Genomic DNA, 20,311 nt, shown 5'->3' on the forward strand with positions numbered 1-20,311 from the left:
GGTGAGTGATGAGCTTAAAGCTAACATTTTGGCTTTCCCACATTTATGAAGCTCTCTGTAGAACTCGTAGAGTGTGAGGTGGTGTGCAATTTGAAAATGTTCAACCCCACTGAGACCCCATAATAGTCGCTTACCCAAAAAATAGTACTTTTTGCACAAATGGACCAATCAACAACCAAGAAAGCTAAACAATTATCAACTATTAGTATGTGTGATCGACTATTAGTACATATGCGATCATTTTTTAGAACTTTTAATGAGCAATAAGCAAGGGGAAAGGTTGTGATAGATGTGACACTAATACAAACAAGATGCGACTATCCTCCCTACAAATTGCATTATTGACTAAATTTCAAAATAATGAAAACACAATGATTTTTTTTGAAATTCTCAACATTTGATCTTCATAATCTGTATATTTTGTGATTGAAAACAACAAAATTTTCAAAAAAAATTCACTGTACTTTCGTAAATTTAAAAATGAATCTTATTTGACTTTTTTTTTTTTTTTTTTATATAAAGTCTTTGATGCATTTTATTTGGGACTTAGCGAATGCCATACAAACATAAGCGGCTATGACCCATTTTCTCTAATTAGAGATTAACATAAGCAGCAAGTGACCCGTTTTCCCTACTTAGAAGCTCTACCCGTTCCATCGGTGCCCTTTTCTGCTCGCACCCGACCGAGGGCCAAACTACACACCCGCCCGCCCGTTGGTTTCCATAAGCGTTCCACCCGTCCCATCTTTCCCTCTGTCTCGCATTTGCTTCTTTAAGAAGTCTCGGGTTCGACTCCTCTCCGTCCAGTGCTGTGTAACTTAGCTATGAGAGCCGGTGCTCGCCAGGCGCCTCTGTTCTCTCCGTCTCCGGAAGAGGATGAAGGGAAACAAGTTTCTGTGAAGCCCACTTTGATAGCCACTGACGAACCGCCGTCTTCAAAGAAGAAGAAAACCAAGGACGCCCCTGCGCAGGCAAATTTCAGGCTAAAGAGAAATGGGGAAGAGCCATTTCAGGAATGGAAAAAGAAGAAGAGATCTAAGAAAAGCCTGAACAAATCCGGCGGAATCGACTTGGAAGAACTCCTGGCGCAAACTTACCATATGCAGATCTCTGCGCCGGTGGAAAGTGCAAAGCAAACGCCAGCCGAAGGCTTCATTCGTAGATCCAACCGCAAGAAGAAAAGGCCGACGAAAAGAGTGAGCGATTCTACTAAGAAATGGTCCAACGACGAGGAGATTTCTCTTTCCATGGCGCTCTTGGAATGCAGTTCACCCGAAGGCGAAATTAACATGGCGGCGTTTTACCAGCGGGCGAAGGAGTCTCTGCGTGATGAGGTAAGTAATTCTCAACTGTATGATAAGATGAGAACTATGAAGAAGAGGTTTCGGGCCATAGAGTCCAAGCTTAAGGAGCACAGTATTGCAGAGGACGAGTTTCCTTACAGGACTCCTCAGGAGTCCGCTTTATTTAGGATGTGGAAGCGAATCTGGGGAAATAATGGAGATGATCCGGGAATAAATTCCGAAAACCCTAAGAAAAATGGCGTTCAAGGGCTTTTTGAGTATGAAAAGTCTAGGGAAAATGTAGTTGAAACCCCAAAGGAGTTAGAGCGTGAAAATTCTAGTGGAAATGGACGGGAAATTGGAAATGAAAATTCTATGGAAATCGAAGGTGAAAATCCCGGAGAAAATGCTGCTGAAACGCCCGGGGAAAAGGGAACTGAAAGCCCTGTGGTAAATGATAACGAAACGGCAAACTCTGCAGAAACTGCGGGTGAAAACCCTAGGGGAATTGAAGGTGAAAACTCTGGGGAAATTAGATCTGAAAGCCCCGCAAGAAATGAAATTACCAAGCCAAGGGGAACTGGAGTTGAAAAAGAAAAGGAAGGAGAGGAGCAAAACCTACAGAACTCTGTGTCTCATGAAACCGAAAACATAGAAGACAATAGAGTGTGCATATTGCCGAAAAGCAAAAGTGGGCGTTTTGAGGATAATATTAAAATCTTGCTCGAAAATCAAGAATCGAGGCTTAAAGCATCAATTGAGAGCTCAATCAATCGTGTTGCTGCTGCTTCCTCTGCTGGTGCAAGTTTTCAACCCTTCGGAGGTTTTGGGCCTGAGATGGGGATGGGAGCCATTTTGTCAAGAAGAATGAAAGAATTGATGGATGATCTTAATTCTGTGAAGGGGTTTCCCGGTTTGGAGTCTTTGGAGGCTCGGGAATTGCAGCAGAAATGGCATGCTCTTAAGATTCAGGAGGTGAAGATGTTCTGTGAAACCTTGGATTTGCTACAAAAGCAATGCAGATTGGCTTTGAAAAATGCAGAAAACTCAGTTTCTACAGACAATCATGGATCCTAGGATTTCTAAGCTAGCATTTTCTTAATCCGCAGGCAATCTTCTCCCTTGTAATTTTTAATATTTGTTTATGTTGAAGAATTTGTAGTTATACTGTGGGAGATACAAGCCACTCTCTTGTTTATAATTTGTTGAACTCTTATGAATCTGCTTGTTTATAGTCGGACTTGCAATCAATGAAAAATTCATGGCTTTTCTAGTTCAAATTCTGTTATTCTTTAATCAATGTTTCAAATTAGTTAAAAAGTATGTGAAATTTTGATAAAATTAAGGAAAGAACAAGATACCAAATAATGATAGGTGTGTATCAGTAATCCACCATGCTCATGTGAGATCGTTTCTATTTCTCATTTCTTTTATGTTATTGGTTCTTGAACTTGTATCATTCTGGTGATGGACTGTAGAACGTAATCTGAAAATCTAAATCAGAAATAAGAATAATAAGAAAAGGGATGAAAGCATCATGTTCCTATCATATTTTGTATAGGTTATTGTTGATGGAGGTAGACATATTAGTGAATGAAAAATTGGTATTATATGTATCATTTTTTCATCTTGTTGATTCTTGAGCTTTTCAATTAATCTGATGATGGACTACATAATGTAATTTGAAACAATGTAAAAGAAAACTATATAAAATCTAAATTAGAAACAACAAGAAGGGACTACGGCATCATGTTCCTGCCATAGCTTGTATATGTAAGTTTGTTAAGGTAGTTTATGATGGAGGTAGACAGGTTAGTGAATGAATAGTTGGTATTATATGCATCAGTTTTTTCATCTTGTTGATTCTTGAGCTTTTTAATCAATCCAATGATGGACTACATAATGTAATAAAAAATAATGCAAAAAGAAATTGTATAAAATCTAAATCAGAAACAACAACAACAACAAGGGACTACAACATCATGATCCTGCCATAGCTTGTATAGGTAGTTGTTGATGGAGGCAGACACATTAGTGAATAAATGCTTGGAGAGGTTTGATGATGTCACAACATTTTGTATAGTCATGGAGAAGTTTGGTATTAGAGGGTGTTTTCTTCTTCATGATTGTTGCTTAGGATTTGTATTTGTAGTCAAGTAATGTATGTATTGTATTGTGAAACTTAAGGAGAGTTATATTTGGGAATGGTTGTTTGATGGAAATTTTTTTTAAACAAAATTTGTAACTTATATATAATTTCAACTGCGGATTTGATTTATAGCTTTTAAGATATATGAAAATGGAAATGATGTATATGGGTAGGTATTCATTTATTTTCAAATAGATTATGTGTAATTTCAGGAACTTTATAAGAAATAATTATGTTTGACTGAAATTCAAAGTTTAGTAGACTGATTACCATTTCAATGGCTTCAATATTATCCTCATTCATAAGAAGGGATGAGTTCGGTTTATATTTTCTGTTACTTCTCCTAATGCTTCTATTAGCTATGAGATCATTCATATACACCTTGTTGGTCTATCTAACTGTTGTTGTCTATTAGTGTCAAACACACAATCATTTACTAGGCGGAGTTAGACGATCATTACTATGACCGAACTACTCTATTTAGGTCGAGTCATGAGAAAGACTTATATATACTGAGCTCTATTGGAGTCGAGCAAGTATATGGTTGCCGAGTATTTTCAATGTAAGCCAATGTAATGTTAACCAAGTAGTTCGAGTATGTTGAAGCTGAGTTATACAGAAGGTACCAAGCATAGTATAGATCGAGTGCTAGTAGCATATACAATGAGTGTTGAGGGTCAAAAACAGTACATGTCAAGAAGCACATAATTTACATTCAAGTCAAGAATGATACAAAATTTGAGGTAGCCTATTTCAAGCTGACATGAATGTGATATTTATTATTTGTAGAGTTTTCTATAAAGAGTTTTACACGTTTTGTGGCATGGGTCAAAGGTCCCTATGTTCTGTGATGAACGAATCAGATGGAGAGGCAAAACAAGGAAGCATCTAGAAAACTATTTATGAAATCTTTAAATAGGGCAGAACTTGATCTATTTTAATATAGATCAATAGATGGTATGGTGAAGTGTATGGTGATACGAAGAAGAGAATGAGTTAGTTATGCAATTCAAGAGTGAATGTGTGAACATTGCAGAAGAGGGAAAGAGTTATGTTATTCTATAATAGAGCAAGCGACCTAGTCAAACATTGAAGGACAAAATAGATTTATCAAACCAAAGATCATATCAGATTAGAAAGAGGATATCCAATATCATCTTATCAGAGCAAATCAAGGATCAGGTACTAAATTAGTTTTAACAGATTGAGTCAGGGTAAATCTCTTAATAGAGTGGTCTTAACAGATCTTTGTAAATCTCCTACCAAAGTCCTTACTTTGTTATAAGTGTGAAATCCTCTAACAAGGTGAGATCTAATATTCTCAAAATATTTTAACAAGGCAGACCCCTCACATGGTAGATCATTGGACATGGTCAAACATTATAACCCTAACAGGTTAACTTTAATATTGTAGGAGTGAAGATTTGTGGGTGTAATCTCCACCCCAGTTTTATCTTCATATTGAAGTGCTTCTGGGTAATCAAAATCTTTGTGTCATGCGATTACTTTTCATGCATGATTGATAGATTAGATCTATAAGTTATTACAATTTGATTATATAAATTATGCATGCATAATCAATTGGATATGAGATGGTAAATATGATGAATGCATTATAGAATTATTGAAGAGTTTTAAAGTGTTACAGATCCTGATTCATCCGCGCCCCCTCCCCCCTCAGTATATTAGTGTCCAATTAAGACTTCCAACACACCTTTGCATAGATGGGGTAATGATCAAACACTAAACATTTGGAGTCAAATTGTGACGGTAATTTGCGACGACAGGGTAATTTGTGGGTGATTTTCATATATATATATATATATTTGCAATTGCCCTCAATGTCGTCGCAATATCGTTGTTGGCATCACAATTGTGACACTAACGTGAATATAAAAAATAAAATAAAAATAAAACACAATATAAATCATTCCCCATTTGTTTTGATCGATTGTAGAGAGTTGCACGCAAAACAGGGTGGAGAGCTCTGAACGAGGGTTGAGAGCTTTGAGCGTTCATGGAAAGCTCTGATCTCTGAATGTTGGTGGAGATTTCATTGTCGTTCCCTTGTGATTGTTGCATTTCATTGCTGTGCCCTTGTAATGTATGCATTTCATTGTCATGCCCTTGGTGGAGATTAGTGGATATATAGGGCTTCGTTGTCGTGCCCTTGTGATCATTACATTTCATTTTCGTGCCCTTGATTTGCAATTTCATTGCCTTGTCATTCCCTCTTGATCTTCCTGCACCTTGTTCTGTGATTTTCTTCAAGGGGAGAAGAGGTACCTATTAAATGTTCTTTTTCTTTTTCTTTTTCCCTTCTAAACTCTTTATATTTCCCCCAATAGGTGAATAGAGAAGCTTCTCTTTATGTATATGTATGCGTATATATCGATACATACACAAACATATGTGTCTCTATGTATTTATGTATGTATATAGAAGCTTCTCTTTATGTATATATACATACACACACATACATGTGTGTGTGTCTATGTATGTATGTATGTATAGAGAGAGATCTTTTTTAAGGTGCTTATTACATCTTAGCACAATAGAAAAATTGATCTAGATGCATACATATTCCAAAATCCAAATAATAAAACAATAAAACTCACTCAACCTGTGCTAAGTGACTTACCTCAAAATCCTGTACACAAATAATGTAGAAAAGGAAAAATGGACAGAGTTCGCAAGAAATTTTACAAAAACATATCATAACATATATTTTTAGAAAAAACAAGCCATAACCTAGAAAAATGGGTCTAGTTGCTGATTAGTTGGGTTGACAACAAAAACCTGTAGAACTATCATCAGATTAGGTACAATAAAATGAACAATCAACTATTCCTAGCTAGCAGGATCAAATACAATTTTTCAAACTAATAAAATTGCATAAGCAGATCCATCACTTGCATGTCAGGCATTCCCTAACTTATAACGATTGGTTGGATATAAAGGCTCCATATTGATGCAGAGGTAAGGATGGTGGGAGTCAAAACCAAGTTAATCCCACTTAAACCTATGGGGGAAGTACAAGGTTCCTCAAACCCTCTACAAAGAAAAAAGTACACAAACAATTCCAACACCTCCCAAATGATTAGGATGGGTGTCCTAGGCCAAATCAAGGTGGATTCAAAAGGTTTCAACCAATTTTTGGTCCTCAAGTAACATCCGACATCCAAATCCCTCAAACTGTCCTAGATGTCTAATTGATTTTCCAATTGCCCTGCGATGACACAAAAGTGAACTTTCCTCTCAAACTTTCCAAAACACTCCCCAAACAAATGGTGGATTCAGATACCCATTAAGCCATACTATGACATATCATAAGGGTTCCATGTGTTCCTTTGGACCATATCCTGTTGTTACCATAGTGTGGCTCAAAAATGTATGAAAAGAAGGCAATTTAACAAAGAAACTACAAATTTCTTGTATTCCCAAGACCCCAAACTTCGAACAGTCTCTCCTTATGTTGTAAATTTTCCAAATCCAAAAGGAATTAGTCCCAAAACTTTTGTAACACCCAAATCCCCAAATCAATCTCGTACAAACCCTCAAAGGTAGGGTTTTCTAAATCTATGTCTTCCAAGCACCTTCAAACTCAATTGAAGGTTGTTTCACCTTGTCTCCAACATACCAAAGCACTTCCAATCATTAAACACTGACCCCTAATGGCTAGAACTCCTGTCGCTGCTCCATAGCCATGAATTTAATGCCCTTTACTTCACAAACTCTAGTGGTGATCACAAATCCTTAGAACTTCCTGTCAAAATATTGTTAGATATGATTTATACATACTGTTACAAGATCATTCCATCAAAATCATACTCCTACATTCAGGGAATGATCAAAATTTCAAGTAGAAACTCAAACTTGTTAATGAAACCCTTAAAACAACGATAAAAAATTTGAAAGGAATGAACTTCAAAAATCTCAGTGCATTAGAAATTGATCAAACAATATGCAAAAAGGCTTATGAGATCATAAGACTACAAGAAGTTAAAGATAGTCAAGCCACCATGCACCAAATGCTTGAAAAATGAAGTTTTTATTGGAACTCTTTACACAATCCATACGATTGATCAATCCTAATACTGATCTCTTTGTACAATGCCTCAAACTTGACTTAATAGGATCCCTTACAACTATCCCAACCGATTTGGATCAATTTCAATGCCTAGTTATGCCTAAAACTCATTAAATCTAGTTTCCCCCCAAAATGGAACTAACTGTTGGGATTCAAATATATGAATTTCCCAACTTACAATTTATATTATAAAATAACTAATTAACCCACTAAACTTGCCTATTAGGTCCTCACGACCAATTTAACCAATCCTAAACCTCTCTAAGGCTCCTAAGGACCCAATTAACTCCAATATGCCATTATGCCTATATTTCACTATCAAAGATCCTAAAGTTCTTAATAGGCCCTTTAGGATTCATTACATTTTTATCATCTTTAAAGCCTTCTAAGGCCATGATTGGCTTCAACACATTCCAACTGATTGATTTAAACTCCTCCTTGCCTCTAATCCATCTTTTGCCTTCTTTAGGGATCCTTGCATGTCCTGATTCTCCTGCATCACATACGTTGGCCCAACAATGGAAACCACGGATGTAACTATTCATGTATTGGCACAATCTCTTTGCGAGGATGGCAAGTATCTACTGTTGCTATTAATTTGGGCATCACTATATGATCTAGAATGTTATGAAGTACTGAAGTTGGTAGTAACTTCTCCCATGTCTCCATAAAATTTAGCATAAGTTCAGGATCTCTTGGCTCCCAAGAATTTGTAGTAGCTATTCTCACTGCTGGAACAATAACTTCAGTGAAGAATTGAGTGTAAAGAGTTCAAGAAGCAAGTTATGCTTCTTTTTAAATTCCATAATCACGAGGTGCATTCCCTTGTAGAAGCCTATGCCACAATGACATTACCTCTAAACCATGCAAATAATGTTGAAGTGGTTCCCAACGTTGAAACACTCTTATAAGCAATGACAAAGGAAATGCAAATGCAATACCTATATTAATATTATGTATGTATGTATGTATGTATGTATGTATGTATGTATGTGTGTGTGTGTGTATATATGTATATATATACATACATACATATATATATATATATATATACATACATACATATATATATATACATACATACATACATACATACATACATACATACATATATATATATATACATATATATACATATATACATAGATACATACATACATATATATATACATATATATATATATATATACATATATATATATATATGTATATATATATATACATATATATATATATATATGTATATATATACATATATATATACATACATACATACATACATACATACATACATATATATATATAGAAAAAACTCATCCAGTTGCATACATAATCTAGAATCCAAATAATAAAACAATAAAACTCACTCAACCCATGCTAAGTGACTTACCTCAAGATCTTGCACAAAAATAATGTAGACTAGGAAAAACGGGCAGAGTTCACAAGAAATTTTACAAAAACATATCATAGCAGAGATTTTTAGAAAGAAACAAGTCATAACCCAATTAAATTGGTGTAGTTGTTGATTAGTTGGGTTGATTACAAATTCATCATCAGATTAGGTACAATAAAATGAACAATTAGGTATTCCCAACTAGCAAGATCAAATATAGTTTTCCAAGGTGATAAAATTGCATGTGTAGATCTAAATCACTTGCATGCCAAGCATGAAGCCCATTCCCCAATGTATAACTAATGGTTGGATATAAAGGTTCCATACACTATCCCAACAATGGAAGCCAAGGATGTAACCATGCATGTATTGGCATAGTCTCCCTGTGAGGATCCCAAGTATTTACTGTTGTTGTTAATTTGGGCATCACTTTATGATCTAGAATGTTATGAAGTACTGAAGGTAGTAGTAACTTCTCCCATGTCTCTAGAAAATGTAGCATAGGTTCAAGGTCCCTTGGCTCCTAGAAATGTGTAATAGCTATTCTCACTACTAGAAGAATAACTTTAGTGAAGAGTTGAGTGTAAGGAGTTGAAGAAGCAAGTTTTTCTTCTGTGTAAATGTCATAATCACGAGGCTCATTCCCTTGCAAAAGCCTCTGCTAGAATGGCATTACCTCTGAACCATGCAAAGGATGTTGAAGTGGTTCCCAACCTTGAAATACTCTTATAGGCAATGGCAAAGCAAATACAGATGCAATACATTTATTACTATTATTTATGTATATGTATGTATGTATATATGTATGTCTGTGTGTGTGTGCGTGTGTGTGTGTATATACACACACACATATGTATATGTATATATATGTGTGTGTATATATATAAATAATATACACACACATATGTGTGTGTCTATGTATGTATAGTTCCTTGTCAATGTTGGATTGTATGAAATTCAAGAAATTGTTCGTAGAGAAGAAGTACTTGGTAGATTGGATCAGGTAAGTTGGATTTTTTAATTTGACTCGTGGATTATTTCAAAAGTGGTGCTTGCATTTTGATTGCTTATTATGAATTGTTTAGGTTGTTAAGAAATGGGTGAAGAAGATATGTAGGGAGAAAGGCTTTAATTAGCAGCTTGTCCATGAAGCTAATGCAAAAATATTTACATTTGGGTCATGCTGGCTTAGTGTAAGTAAAATTCCTTCTCTATGCTTGTTAGTTATTCATTTCTTTTCATATGAAGGCAACACTCTCTTTTATTTTTTTTTGGGTGTTGATTTCAGGATTTTCTTCTCAGAAGAATGTTCTAACATTTGATTATGTATGTCATTCCAGTGTAAGTAGGCATAAGATTTACAAAGATATGAACATTTTTAGGAGTTTATAATTTTTAAATATGATGGTTTACTGTAATTGAGTTTATAATTATATATAATAATAATTTAGTGAGTAAATATCCATTTGTATGTTGATTATTTTTATCGCACCTTGTTGTATATGATAGCATCCTTCTATATATTTAAAAATAATTACAAAGAGGAGCATCTCCTTAGATAATGTGTAAGCTCATACTGATAAGATTGAAGGTAATGGTTTTTGTTGATGTGCTTTTAATATTGAAAGTTGAAATAATTTAATCAAATTACTTAATGTTGACAGCCTTCGGTAGTTTCTTAGTTTATGAGATTTATGCTTAGCCCTACAAAAAATTTTATTAATCATAAGTGATAATAAAATAGATTTGATAAATTTTGTCTTTAGTGATTGAATATTAAAGTTGTATCCATCATTCATTGTAATCAAGATCCAGGATCACCATCAAATGTAAGAATTTTTTAAGTTCCAAATTACATAGTGAAATTTGTGTTCTGGAGTTGAATTCAGTCCGATGCAGTAGATTTTCATGGTGGAGTTCTCTGCATCAATTAATTGCCTCAATTTTGACTCCGAGTCCGAACAGTTGGCCATGGATGCTCCAACAATCGTAATGATAAGTGACAACCCCCCACATTTTTCTACAATCTAATGGGCCAAGCTCTCCAAGTGCTCAGGCGACATATTTCCTTCACAATGGGGGAAGGAAAACAGACAAAGAGCTTCCATTTGTTCTCTTCAAAGAGATGTTGCATCTCATACTCATAGTGTTCATGTTTGCAGCAACATCTTTGCTTCTAGTGGTTGCAACAATTTTACACTGGTTATTTCTACCAGTGGGAAGATCCAATCTTGATATCAAATCACCATCAACACTACCCTTCCACACATCATCAAGAATGATCAAACATGCTTTGCCATGTAACTTACCTTTTATCAATTCAGTTTCTTTGAAATATGTTATGTTATAGGGTGTTTCTAAACTAATGTTGGAGGTCAAGTCAGACTATAAATTTCTAAGATAATAAGTCTATGAAACGAAAATCCAGGTAGAATGCTAGTACCTACCTTTAAATATTTCATAGACATTCTTGAGAAGGAATGTCTTCCCCAGGCTGCCCATACTCACCACAACAATAGTGACAATAACATGATCCTCTAAAAGTAATTTAAAAAAAAAAAATTGACTATCCGTCACAATTGCGATGGATATTCTGATAGCTAGCCATCACTCACATAGCATAGCTGTCATAATTATGAGGACCAATCCCGATGGATTAACGTTGCTTCTACAACACAACAATTGCATTGATGTCACAATTACGAAGACTAATTGTAAGCTTAAACCATAGTTTCAACTGTCACTACTATGACAGATCATCTCCCCATCATAATTTTCCATAACAAAAATATGACGCTCGTCCGATAGGAGCCAATTCATGGTCATGTCGCTAGGGCGATGGTTAAACGTCACAATTGTGATAGCCTTCCATTGCATTTCAAGTCCAAATGTAGTAGTGAGATATGGAAGAACACAAACTAGTGCTTGTCCAACCCAAGACTCAAAAGAGAAAATAGAGTTATCTACGTAATTCCTATCTAGTCTATTGTAATCTCTTTGGTGTCCTCCTTGATTATTGCACCAAGTATACCTGATGTTAGGAGAGAGAAATATTTTCAATTCAAGAGGATCTTTAAGTCTGAATTTCCTCTTGAAATTAGACTGTAAGAAGTGTTCATTACCCTTCTAGCTATGTATTGTGGTTCCACAACACACGCCCCATTTTCAAGTTCAGAAATGGGGACCCCTTTTTAGCTCAAATAAGCTTGTTCATCATAATAGAGTATCTTCCAAGGTGCCCCAAGGATTGGAGATTTTGTAGTTTGGTTTTAGGAGTCTAGTCAGCTAGCATCATTTTTTAAACCCTAACACTAGATGACATCCTCTTTACACATAGCACAAAAAATATCCATGCTACTGCATGTGCATTTTCAAAATTGGTGCCTTGGGATAGAAGCAGAAGGAGTTCAAGTCTATGACAATTTTGGTCTATAAGGAGGGTATAAATCATCAAAAAGCCAAAAAGCAAGTACACTAGAGTTCTCCTAGGCCTCATATGAGGAAACCCTAGAAAATTATTTTCAAAATTGAGAACTTTGACTTTTTGGTGATTTGAGCACCTTGCACAATTCCTTGAAGGTGCACAATTTGAAGATTTGGTGAGTAAATTATCTCTAGAAGGTGTGTAGATGTGTGAGTGTGCTTGAAATTTTGAGATATGCATAAGTTGAAGGACTCTAGAAGGTGCACATGTGTGAAGCTACATAGGTTCAACAAGTTTTGAAGAGAAAAGTACATAGGTGTGCAAATAGGTCTAAATCATCAAAAGGATCAAAATAAGTACACAAGTAATCTAAAACCTCATTTGAGCAAAACCCATAAACCATTTTTAAAACTAAGAAATTTTATTTTTTGGTGAATTTAGCACCTTGTACAATACCCTAAAGGTATGTATGTGTGAAGATGCACAGGTACATAATTTGAAGATTTCATGACTAAATTGTCTCTAAAGGTTTGCAGGTGTGCATAACTAAAACATCTAGAGGCTCCTTGAGGTCCTAAGCATTAACATGGCTTCCTTATCTTTTATAGCAACTAAGATCACACTCAAACCCATGTAATTGGAAGTGCATGTTTGGGCAGTGAGCTCATCTTGCATCTACTATAATACAGCTCCTAACAGAGTTGGAATCTCCTAATAGGGATTCAAAGTCTCCTAACAAGGACTCTCTACACTGAATTTTCATATTGACTCCTAACAAGGTCCATCCTCTAACAAGGAACTTATATATCAGTATATTATCTAGTGTGTATCATCCCCACTAAAATTTTCCCTTGGCTAGGGTTTCCCTAGTTAATAGAATATGGTGTTATAAGTTATCTTTGTGCATGGCTATTGTTATTGTTCAAATTACTTCATTACTTTGTTATGTATGGTTTAATGTAAGAAATAATATCTAGTTGACAACTAAAGTTTATAGATTAGTGGTTCACCCCCCCTCTCAATAATCCCTATTTCTAACAATTGGTATCAGAGCATAGTTACTCAGAAATCTTAATAGCTTGAGTAAGGTTCCTATGGATATGGAACAATTGATGAAGAACCTTAAAGAGGCACTAGAACAAATTGATCTCCTTACTATGGAAAGAGATAAGCTGAATGACATATATGAAGACTCCAATGTATACATTGGACAATTGAAGAAAAGATTGAACATCTCAAATTCAAGCCTCAATCTACTGAATCTAAAACCAATGATTATGATTATTCAAAACTAAAGACAAAGTACAAGATCTTGAAGCATGAATTGAAGATTAAAAATCTAAAGTTAACTTTGAGGAATGCTCGTAGCAAAGTTGAAATTGATTTGAAGATTGAGAATGCAAATCTTAGAGGAAGTCTAGAAAAGAAGACATCTAAATTTGAAACATTGGAAGAAGGTCATGAAGAACTTTATAAATATAATACTATTGTGAAAGGTGAATTAACTTAGTGTAAGCAGCAACTTGAGAAGCTCTATTCTAGCCGAGAAAAGCTTGATGATTCAATGTCAATACAGAGACCTACTTATGATAAGACTGGTCTTGGTTATCTAATTAACATGTCTACAAAGAAACCTAAGATTAGAATAGATTTGAAAGAAAAAGAAAAATCTGATGATAAGATTGAATCCAGTCAAACTTCTAATAAAACCAAGAAAGTTTGACAAGACAAGTAAGTTGAAATTTTGGATGACCCAAAGCAAGTGGAATCTCCTAAGGAAACCATATGGAAATTTTAGAGGTAACTTTTTTTCATGTAGTGAAATAGGTCATATGAAAAGAGATTGTACAAATAAGTCATTTAATCATGTTAAGGACTTTTATTGTCATAATTTTCATAAGTATGATAATGATAGAAGGAATACTAGAATGTCTAGAAATACTAACCCTATAGATAGAAGAAGATCTAATGAAAGGAAATTGAGAGAAGGATAGCCTTGTGAAGATAGAAGTCAGATCATGTGTTATAAGTGTAACAACTTAGGACACATAGCTCAGAAATGTCATGCACCCGATGATTAGATAAATCCTAGAAGCAAAACACTAGTATTTCAGTTATGCAACAACTTCAGACATATAGAAAAGTATTGCAAAATGGATAGAAACTTCAGAGATAGAATGAACAATGGAAGAAACTTCGGAAACAGAATGAATGATGGAAGAAATGTCAAAAATGATAGAAGGAACCATGAGAGGAACTCCATAACTATGAAGGATAATGAGGAAGAAAGAAATGTAGTCAAGAAACTTCAAGAAGAACTCAATGAGGGATATGTAAAAGGATTGGACATCTCAAAAGATAAGCTAGATGATGGTGACACAAGAAGATCAAAGTCAGTTCTCAAGTTTGATTCAATTAAGTGGAATTAAGCTTGTTCATAGCATCAGAATTTGAAAAATTCATTTATAAATTGAATTGGAGGTAGAAAAGTCAAAAAAAGGTGTATTGAGTTAAGTTTAGATGGTATCTAAGCTTGCTTGTAATTTAGAGCTCATCTAAACAAGATATGAAGGAAGTAAGAGTTATTGGTATTATAGAAAACGTTAATTTATTAGTAGAAGATGAAAAATATGTTATTTTTGGAGAGAATTTTATGAAGTGAAGCCTTGTGGAGGTTTGCCATGATGAAAAGAGGCTATAGTAAACCTCAGGTGGCATTTGAAGATCAGATAGATGTTCTTGAGCAGTTATTTGATTTCAAAATGTGATTGACAATTGTTTCATGTTTGCAAAGTATACAATTAATGCAAGTTCAGGTTGATGGAATAAATGGAGTCCAGACTTGATTTTCACTTCATTGCAATCACATCAAAAGTAAAGAGCATTTAGAAGTGACTCATTAAGTTGATTTCGAAGAAAACCCTATTTTCAGAAAGAGGTATTTTATCATTTTTCCACAAATTTATTTGGTAAAAGTTTATACTTGTTAGAAGAAAGAATATGTTAGTAGTTCACAATGTTGAGAACGAAGACAAACCTAAGTTGAAAGTTGTTTCCATGAAACCTGTAGAAGGAAACCCTAACTTAGCAATATCCATTACTCCAAACAATGTAGTATATTTAGAAGATATAGAAAGTTATCTTAATAGAAAAATTGAATCTATTGGGAGTGAATACATGAACAAGGATATGGAATTAGTTGTCAATCATGATATGAATGTGAAGCCTAGATTTGAACACTTGAAAGAACTAGACCTATTCAAATATCATTTATACCTTGAATTGGACACAGATGAGTGGGTAAAAATTATATTAAGAAGAATATATAATGTGAAACTATGGATGCAAGATAGTGTAGTTGATATTTCTACTGATCTTATTCATTAGGTAACTGGTCTTTGTAAATAAGGCAGTGTACCTATAGATGAGAAAATGGTTAAGAAGAAAGTGGAGAGTTATACTAAGCAGTATATAATGGAAAGGTCATGGTGATTAGCACCATTAAGCAAGATGATATAAGATTTCTGAGTAGAATTATTGCCTACTCTATATGTGCAAGTTCAAAGATTGATGAATTGTCAGCCAGATTTTTCCATACAACATATAAGATATGTATTGAGAAGGAACAAGTTAACCTCAGTGAAATTATGAGAATGCAACTACTTGAGAACCTAGATAAGATCAAAAGGAGTAAGAATGGCATGTTTAGATTTCAATCACTAATCAATCAATTATTCTTTCATGTGCTTAAAAGATTACCATATTTATCAGTCACATAGATAATGAGAAATGATAGGTGTACAATGGTAAATATTATAGATGTATGTAGAAGACATCTTGCAGATAAGATATTGGTAGGTGGAAACCTGATAATGAAGACATTTCAAAATGAAATGAGATAGAGATTCAAAATTGTACCTGCAATTACAAATAGATTTAAAGATGACATTTGTGTTATGGCTGATACAAATTTTACTTATAATCAAGTAGTAGAACCTTGAGAAACATTTCTTGATCCCTTACTGTTGAAATCAGAAAAGGACAAAGTTGAATACAGATTTGGAACCTATGATCAGATTACCCAATCAGCTCATTAGGCATACTTGCAGAAGGCATCTCACAAGAAAATAAAAACTATTATGAAGAAAGCTTTATCAAAGTTTGAGATGACTAAGATTGAGTCTAAGGCAATCAAGAAAACCATGAAATAAGGTATACTAAATATACAACCCTTGTCAAGATATGTTGCAGAGACATCTTCGGAATAGAGCATTATATATGCAGTAGTATCAGATGTGAAACCAAGTGAAACAAAGAGAAAATCTGAGAGATTGGTGGAAGATGTGACCACAAAGGCTAAAAGGGTCAAGAAACAAGCCACTGGACCAAGCAAGAGACAAAAGACATTGTTGACAATTATCAAGTTTGATGATGATGAAGAAGAAGAACAAGAAGTCAAGCAACGAAGCTGACAATTTTAAAGCAATCAGTAGGAAAAACTCGACAACCTTGGAAGCTAAAGATAGAAAATGATAAGCTTAGCTATTGCTATTGAGGGCAAATTTGTTTAGATGAACAAACTTTATGACATGTATAACAATTTTAAGAAAGATCAGATTGATATCTCTACTATGAGATACATTATAGCTAATAATCTAAAATTGAAGGATATTGAGAGAAGGTCTATGATAGACTTATTAAGAAGAAGACACCAATAAGAGAAGAAGATTTAGAATAGTGAAGAGCCTAAAAAAAACCTTGATGGAGGTTATTGACAGACTACATAGTACTCTGGCAATGCAACACATAGAGGTAGATCTAGAAGAGAGGGCACATGCAGTGCTAAATTCATTGATGAGGAATTTTCCAATTTGTTAAGTGTCGTAGAAGCAAAGGCATATATTTTACATGATGCTAACTTTTTAGCACCATTTGTCAAAAATATTAAGAATGATTTGATAAGTCTTGATACTTGTATCAAGGAACTTTGGAAGTATCAATAAGATGGTAAGATACTGTACATTAAGTGTATTGTATCATATAAACTGACTAAAGACATTGATAGTCAGATTGGAGGAAAGATGAGTGAGCTAAAGGCTCTATCCAGCCAAATACAACATCCATCTTGTAAGATTGATTGTTTTGAAGGACAAGTGGCTAGTATTCACAATGATATCAAGAAACTAGAACTTTAGAAGGAACAAATTTTGAAGAGAGTATCAGAATTCAAAGAGTCTATTGCTTTGAAAGTATCTTTTTTTGAGAAACAATTGGAGGAATGTGTCCAAGCCAAGGACACTTATTTTAATTTTTTGTATTCATGCCTTAATGTAATTGAGATTGCATCATATATCTTATGTGCAATTATAACCTCTATTGAATCTACCAAGGAAACATGGACTAAAGGTAGGGATAATCTAAAGGCAAATTTTGATGATTGCATTAAGATTATATTAGCTTAAGGCATAAGGACAACATTTTTTTATAGCAGATGGATAGTTTTTGAATAGTTTTTGACATCTTAACCTTGTCATTGATGTCAAAGGGGGAGAAGAAACTATAGAAAATTGCAAGTATAGAATTGTGAAGTATGAAATAATATTGTTAGAGAGAGTTTATATAAGATGGACAAATTGTAATAGATGTAATATGAATGTGTTGTTTATGTTAAGTTTTTAATACTTAGCCAATTTTCCCTATTATATTGCCATCAATGCCAAAGGGAGAGATTGTTGACAATTTCTAATGAGCCTTGCTCAAACTGGTCACAAACTACCCTAATTTTCTACTTTTAATAAATGTTTGCAAGATCCACAATGAATATAATTATTTCTTTCATCTATTACTACACTAAGAGAATAGGATGCATCTACAACCAAGACATCTTTACAAGATCTGAATACAAACTAATATCAAATCCAAAACTCTGGTATCATATATATAAAAAATGCTTAATTTTGATAAAGAATGACACCTAAAGCAATAACATATTGATGCAAAGTGGTCAACGAAGGTGATGGATAGGTAAGAATACTTCTTCACGTTTGAAAAGTTTATCCTAGAACCCACTAGCCCTTAAGGCACTTAACTAACCCAACCTCCAAATGCCTATGGTGAATTTAAATAATGTTAAAAAGGTGTATTAGGTAGGAGCCAACCAGTTTTGGTCTTCTATGCAACTTCCAACATTCAAATCCCTCAAAACTGTCTTTTAGGCCTAAGAGCCCCCAATTAGCCCTGTTGTGACTGTTTTTCCAAGTTTTCTTCTAACCTTTCCAAAGGAATAGGAAAAATAATTACATAATCAAATACCCTTTTTGGTGTTGTACAACATAATAAAATTTCAACTATGACTTCTTTGACAAGTTTTAGACTTCCTTCACAAACCCCTTGTTGACAAGCATGTAGGATTGGAGCATTTACAAAGCAACCCATAAAAGTACTTAACTTACAGAATTCAAATTTTTCATAGGTCCATAAAATGTCCCCATTTCAAGGATTCTTCAACCAATTTCACTCTAGGATCTTCCTAACCCTAAAAGCCCCAAATTTGTCGTCTTGAAACCCTTGTTCCTAGGGCTTTCTAGATCTCCCACGTGCCAAAACTTCCAGACCCGATTTGGAGTGCAAAAATCATTATTTAAACATTAAAAACATGTTCCAAACATTTAACCATGCCCTCCTTAAGGCCAAACTCCCGCTGCTTGAGCCTACTAGGCCCTTTTTCACCAATTTTCACCCATGTTAGTGGATAGCTATCCCTCAAACCTTGTTAACTACAAATTTTAGTGCATATCTATAATTTACATGTTATAATTGAGCCATCCCATGAAAAATATCAGAAATATCTCATGGAATGACCATGATTATTAGTAAAAACCCTCAAAATTGCTTGAAAATGTGAGTTTCCAGCCAATCGGTGAATAATAGGTTAGAAAAATGCAATGAAAAGTTAGTAGATCTTCATGAAATAGTATTAAACATAAATGGAAATGATCATACCACTTACTCCTATCATATTCGAACTCAAAACACCAAGAAATCTTCAAAATGCACTAAAAAACAAGGCTTTTTCATTCCATTTATGGAGCAGTTCGTACAACCATTGTACCTCTCAGTACAATGAAGGTTCCTAACCTTATATAAATACTATAGGTACCCCTTAACCATTTCCAAGTGGTTACACATGATTATCTTTAACCAAATTCAAGTAATGGCTTTTCCCTCCAAAATGCATATAATCGTTACTATTTGAAATTTTGAATTCTTAAAATATTAAAAAAAGCATTTAATGAGTCCTATGAACCTTCCAACCTATCAATTGACATGAGTTGACTATAACCAACAATCTGATCCTATAAAATGACTCATTTGACCTATGCACCCCCTATTCCTCTTACAATGCAAGATTTTCACAATTTGTCCTTTTAGGACTTATTACAAATATATGTTTTTTTTTAAGCATTTAAACTTTATTTCATGAAAGACCACATCATATCTTGATCCTCCTGGTGCTTTGGTTTTCAAAAGGCTCCCAAGGAGATGCCCCTACATCACATATAATATGCATGAATAAACAAGAGAAACATGTTTCTTGAAGTCGCTTTGAGTCTCCACTAACAATGCAATCAATATCTCCATGTATTATGCCCTAATGACAAGGTAATATAGTGTTCTTGCAACAAGCTCCTATAGCAAATGCCCTACTTATTCTTCCTCTTCACACCTCGCCCTTGGCCACAAATTTGGCACAATGAAGTGACTATAATACCACCTCCAATCGGTAATAATTCAGGTGATGTTTCACACCCTCAAAATTGCTATCATTGGGAGTTTTTATTCCCAAAGAGAAATTGATTATTTGCAGGCCCTTGGCTCCACAAATACACATGCAAATTTTAATAACAAATTCGAATGCCTTCGCATGTGGCTCTCTCCTCTATTTATATTATTCCTACCTCCCCTTCTAGAA

The 20,311-nt window shown here is 34.4% G+C and overlaps 1 protein-coding gene across 1 annotated transcript; it reads left to right on the forward strand.

The window, feature by feature from the left end:
• The first annotated feature begins 671 nt into the window (after positions 1-671).
• Positions 672-2,563, forward strand: LOC149564778 (uncharacterized). The gene has a single exon (XM_089818370.1). The coding sequence runs from the start codon at positions 825-827 to the stop codon at positions 2,358-2,360; it is 1,536 nt and encodes a 511-aa protein (XP_089674496.1). The 5' UTR covers positions 672-824; the 3' UTR covers positions 2,361-2,563.
• Positions 2,564-20,311: the final 17,748 nt, after the last annotated feature.

This window comes from Cupressus sempervirens, chromosome 3 (assembly GCF_028749045.1).
Source record: "Cupressus sempervirens isolate cs-2001-9-10 chromosome 3, ASM2874904v1, whole genome shotgun sequence".
NCBI classification, from domain to species: domain Eukaryota; kingdom Viridiplantae; phylum Streptophyta; class Pinopsida; order Cupressales; family Cupressaceae; genus Cupressus; species Cupressus sempervirens.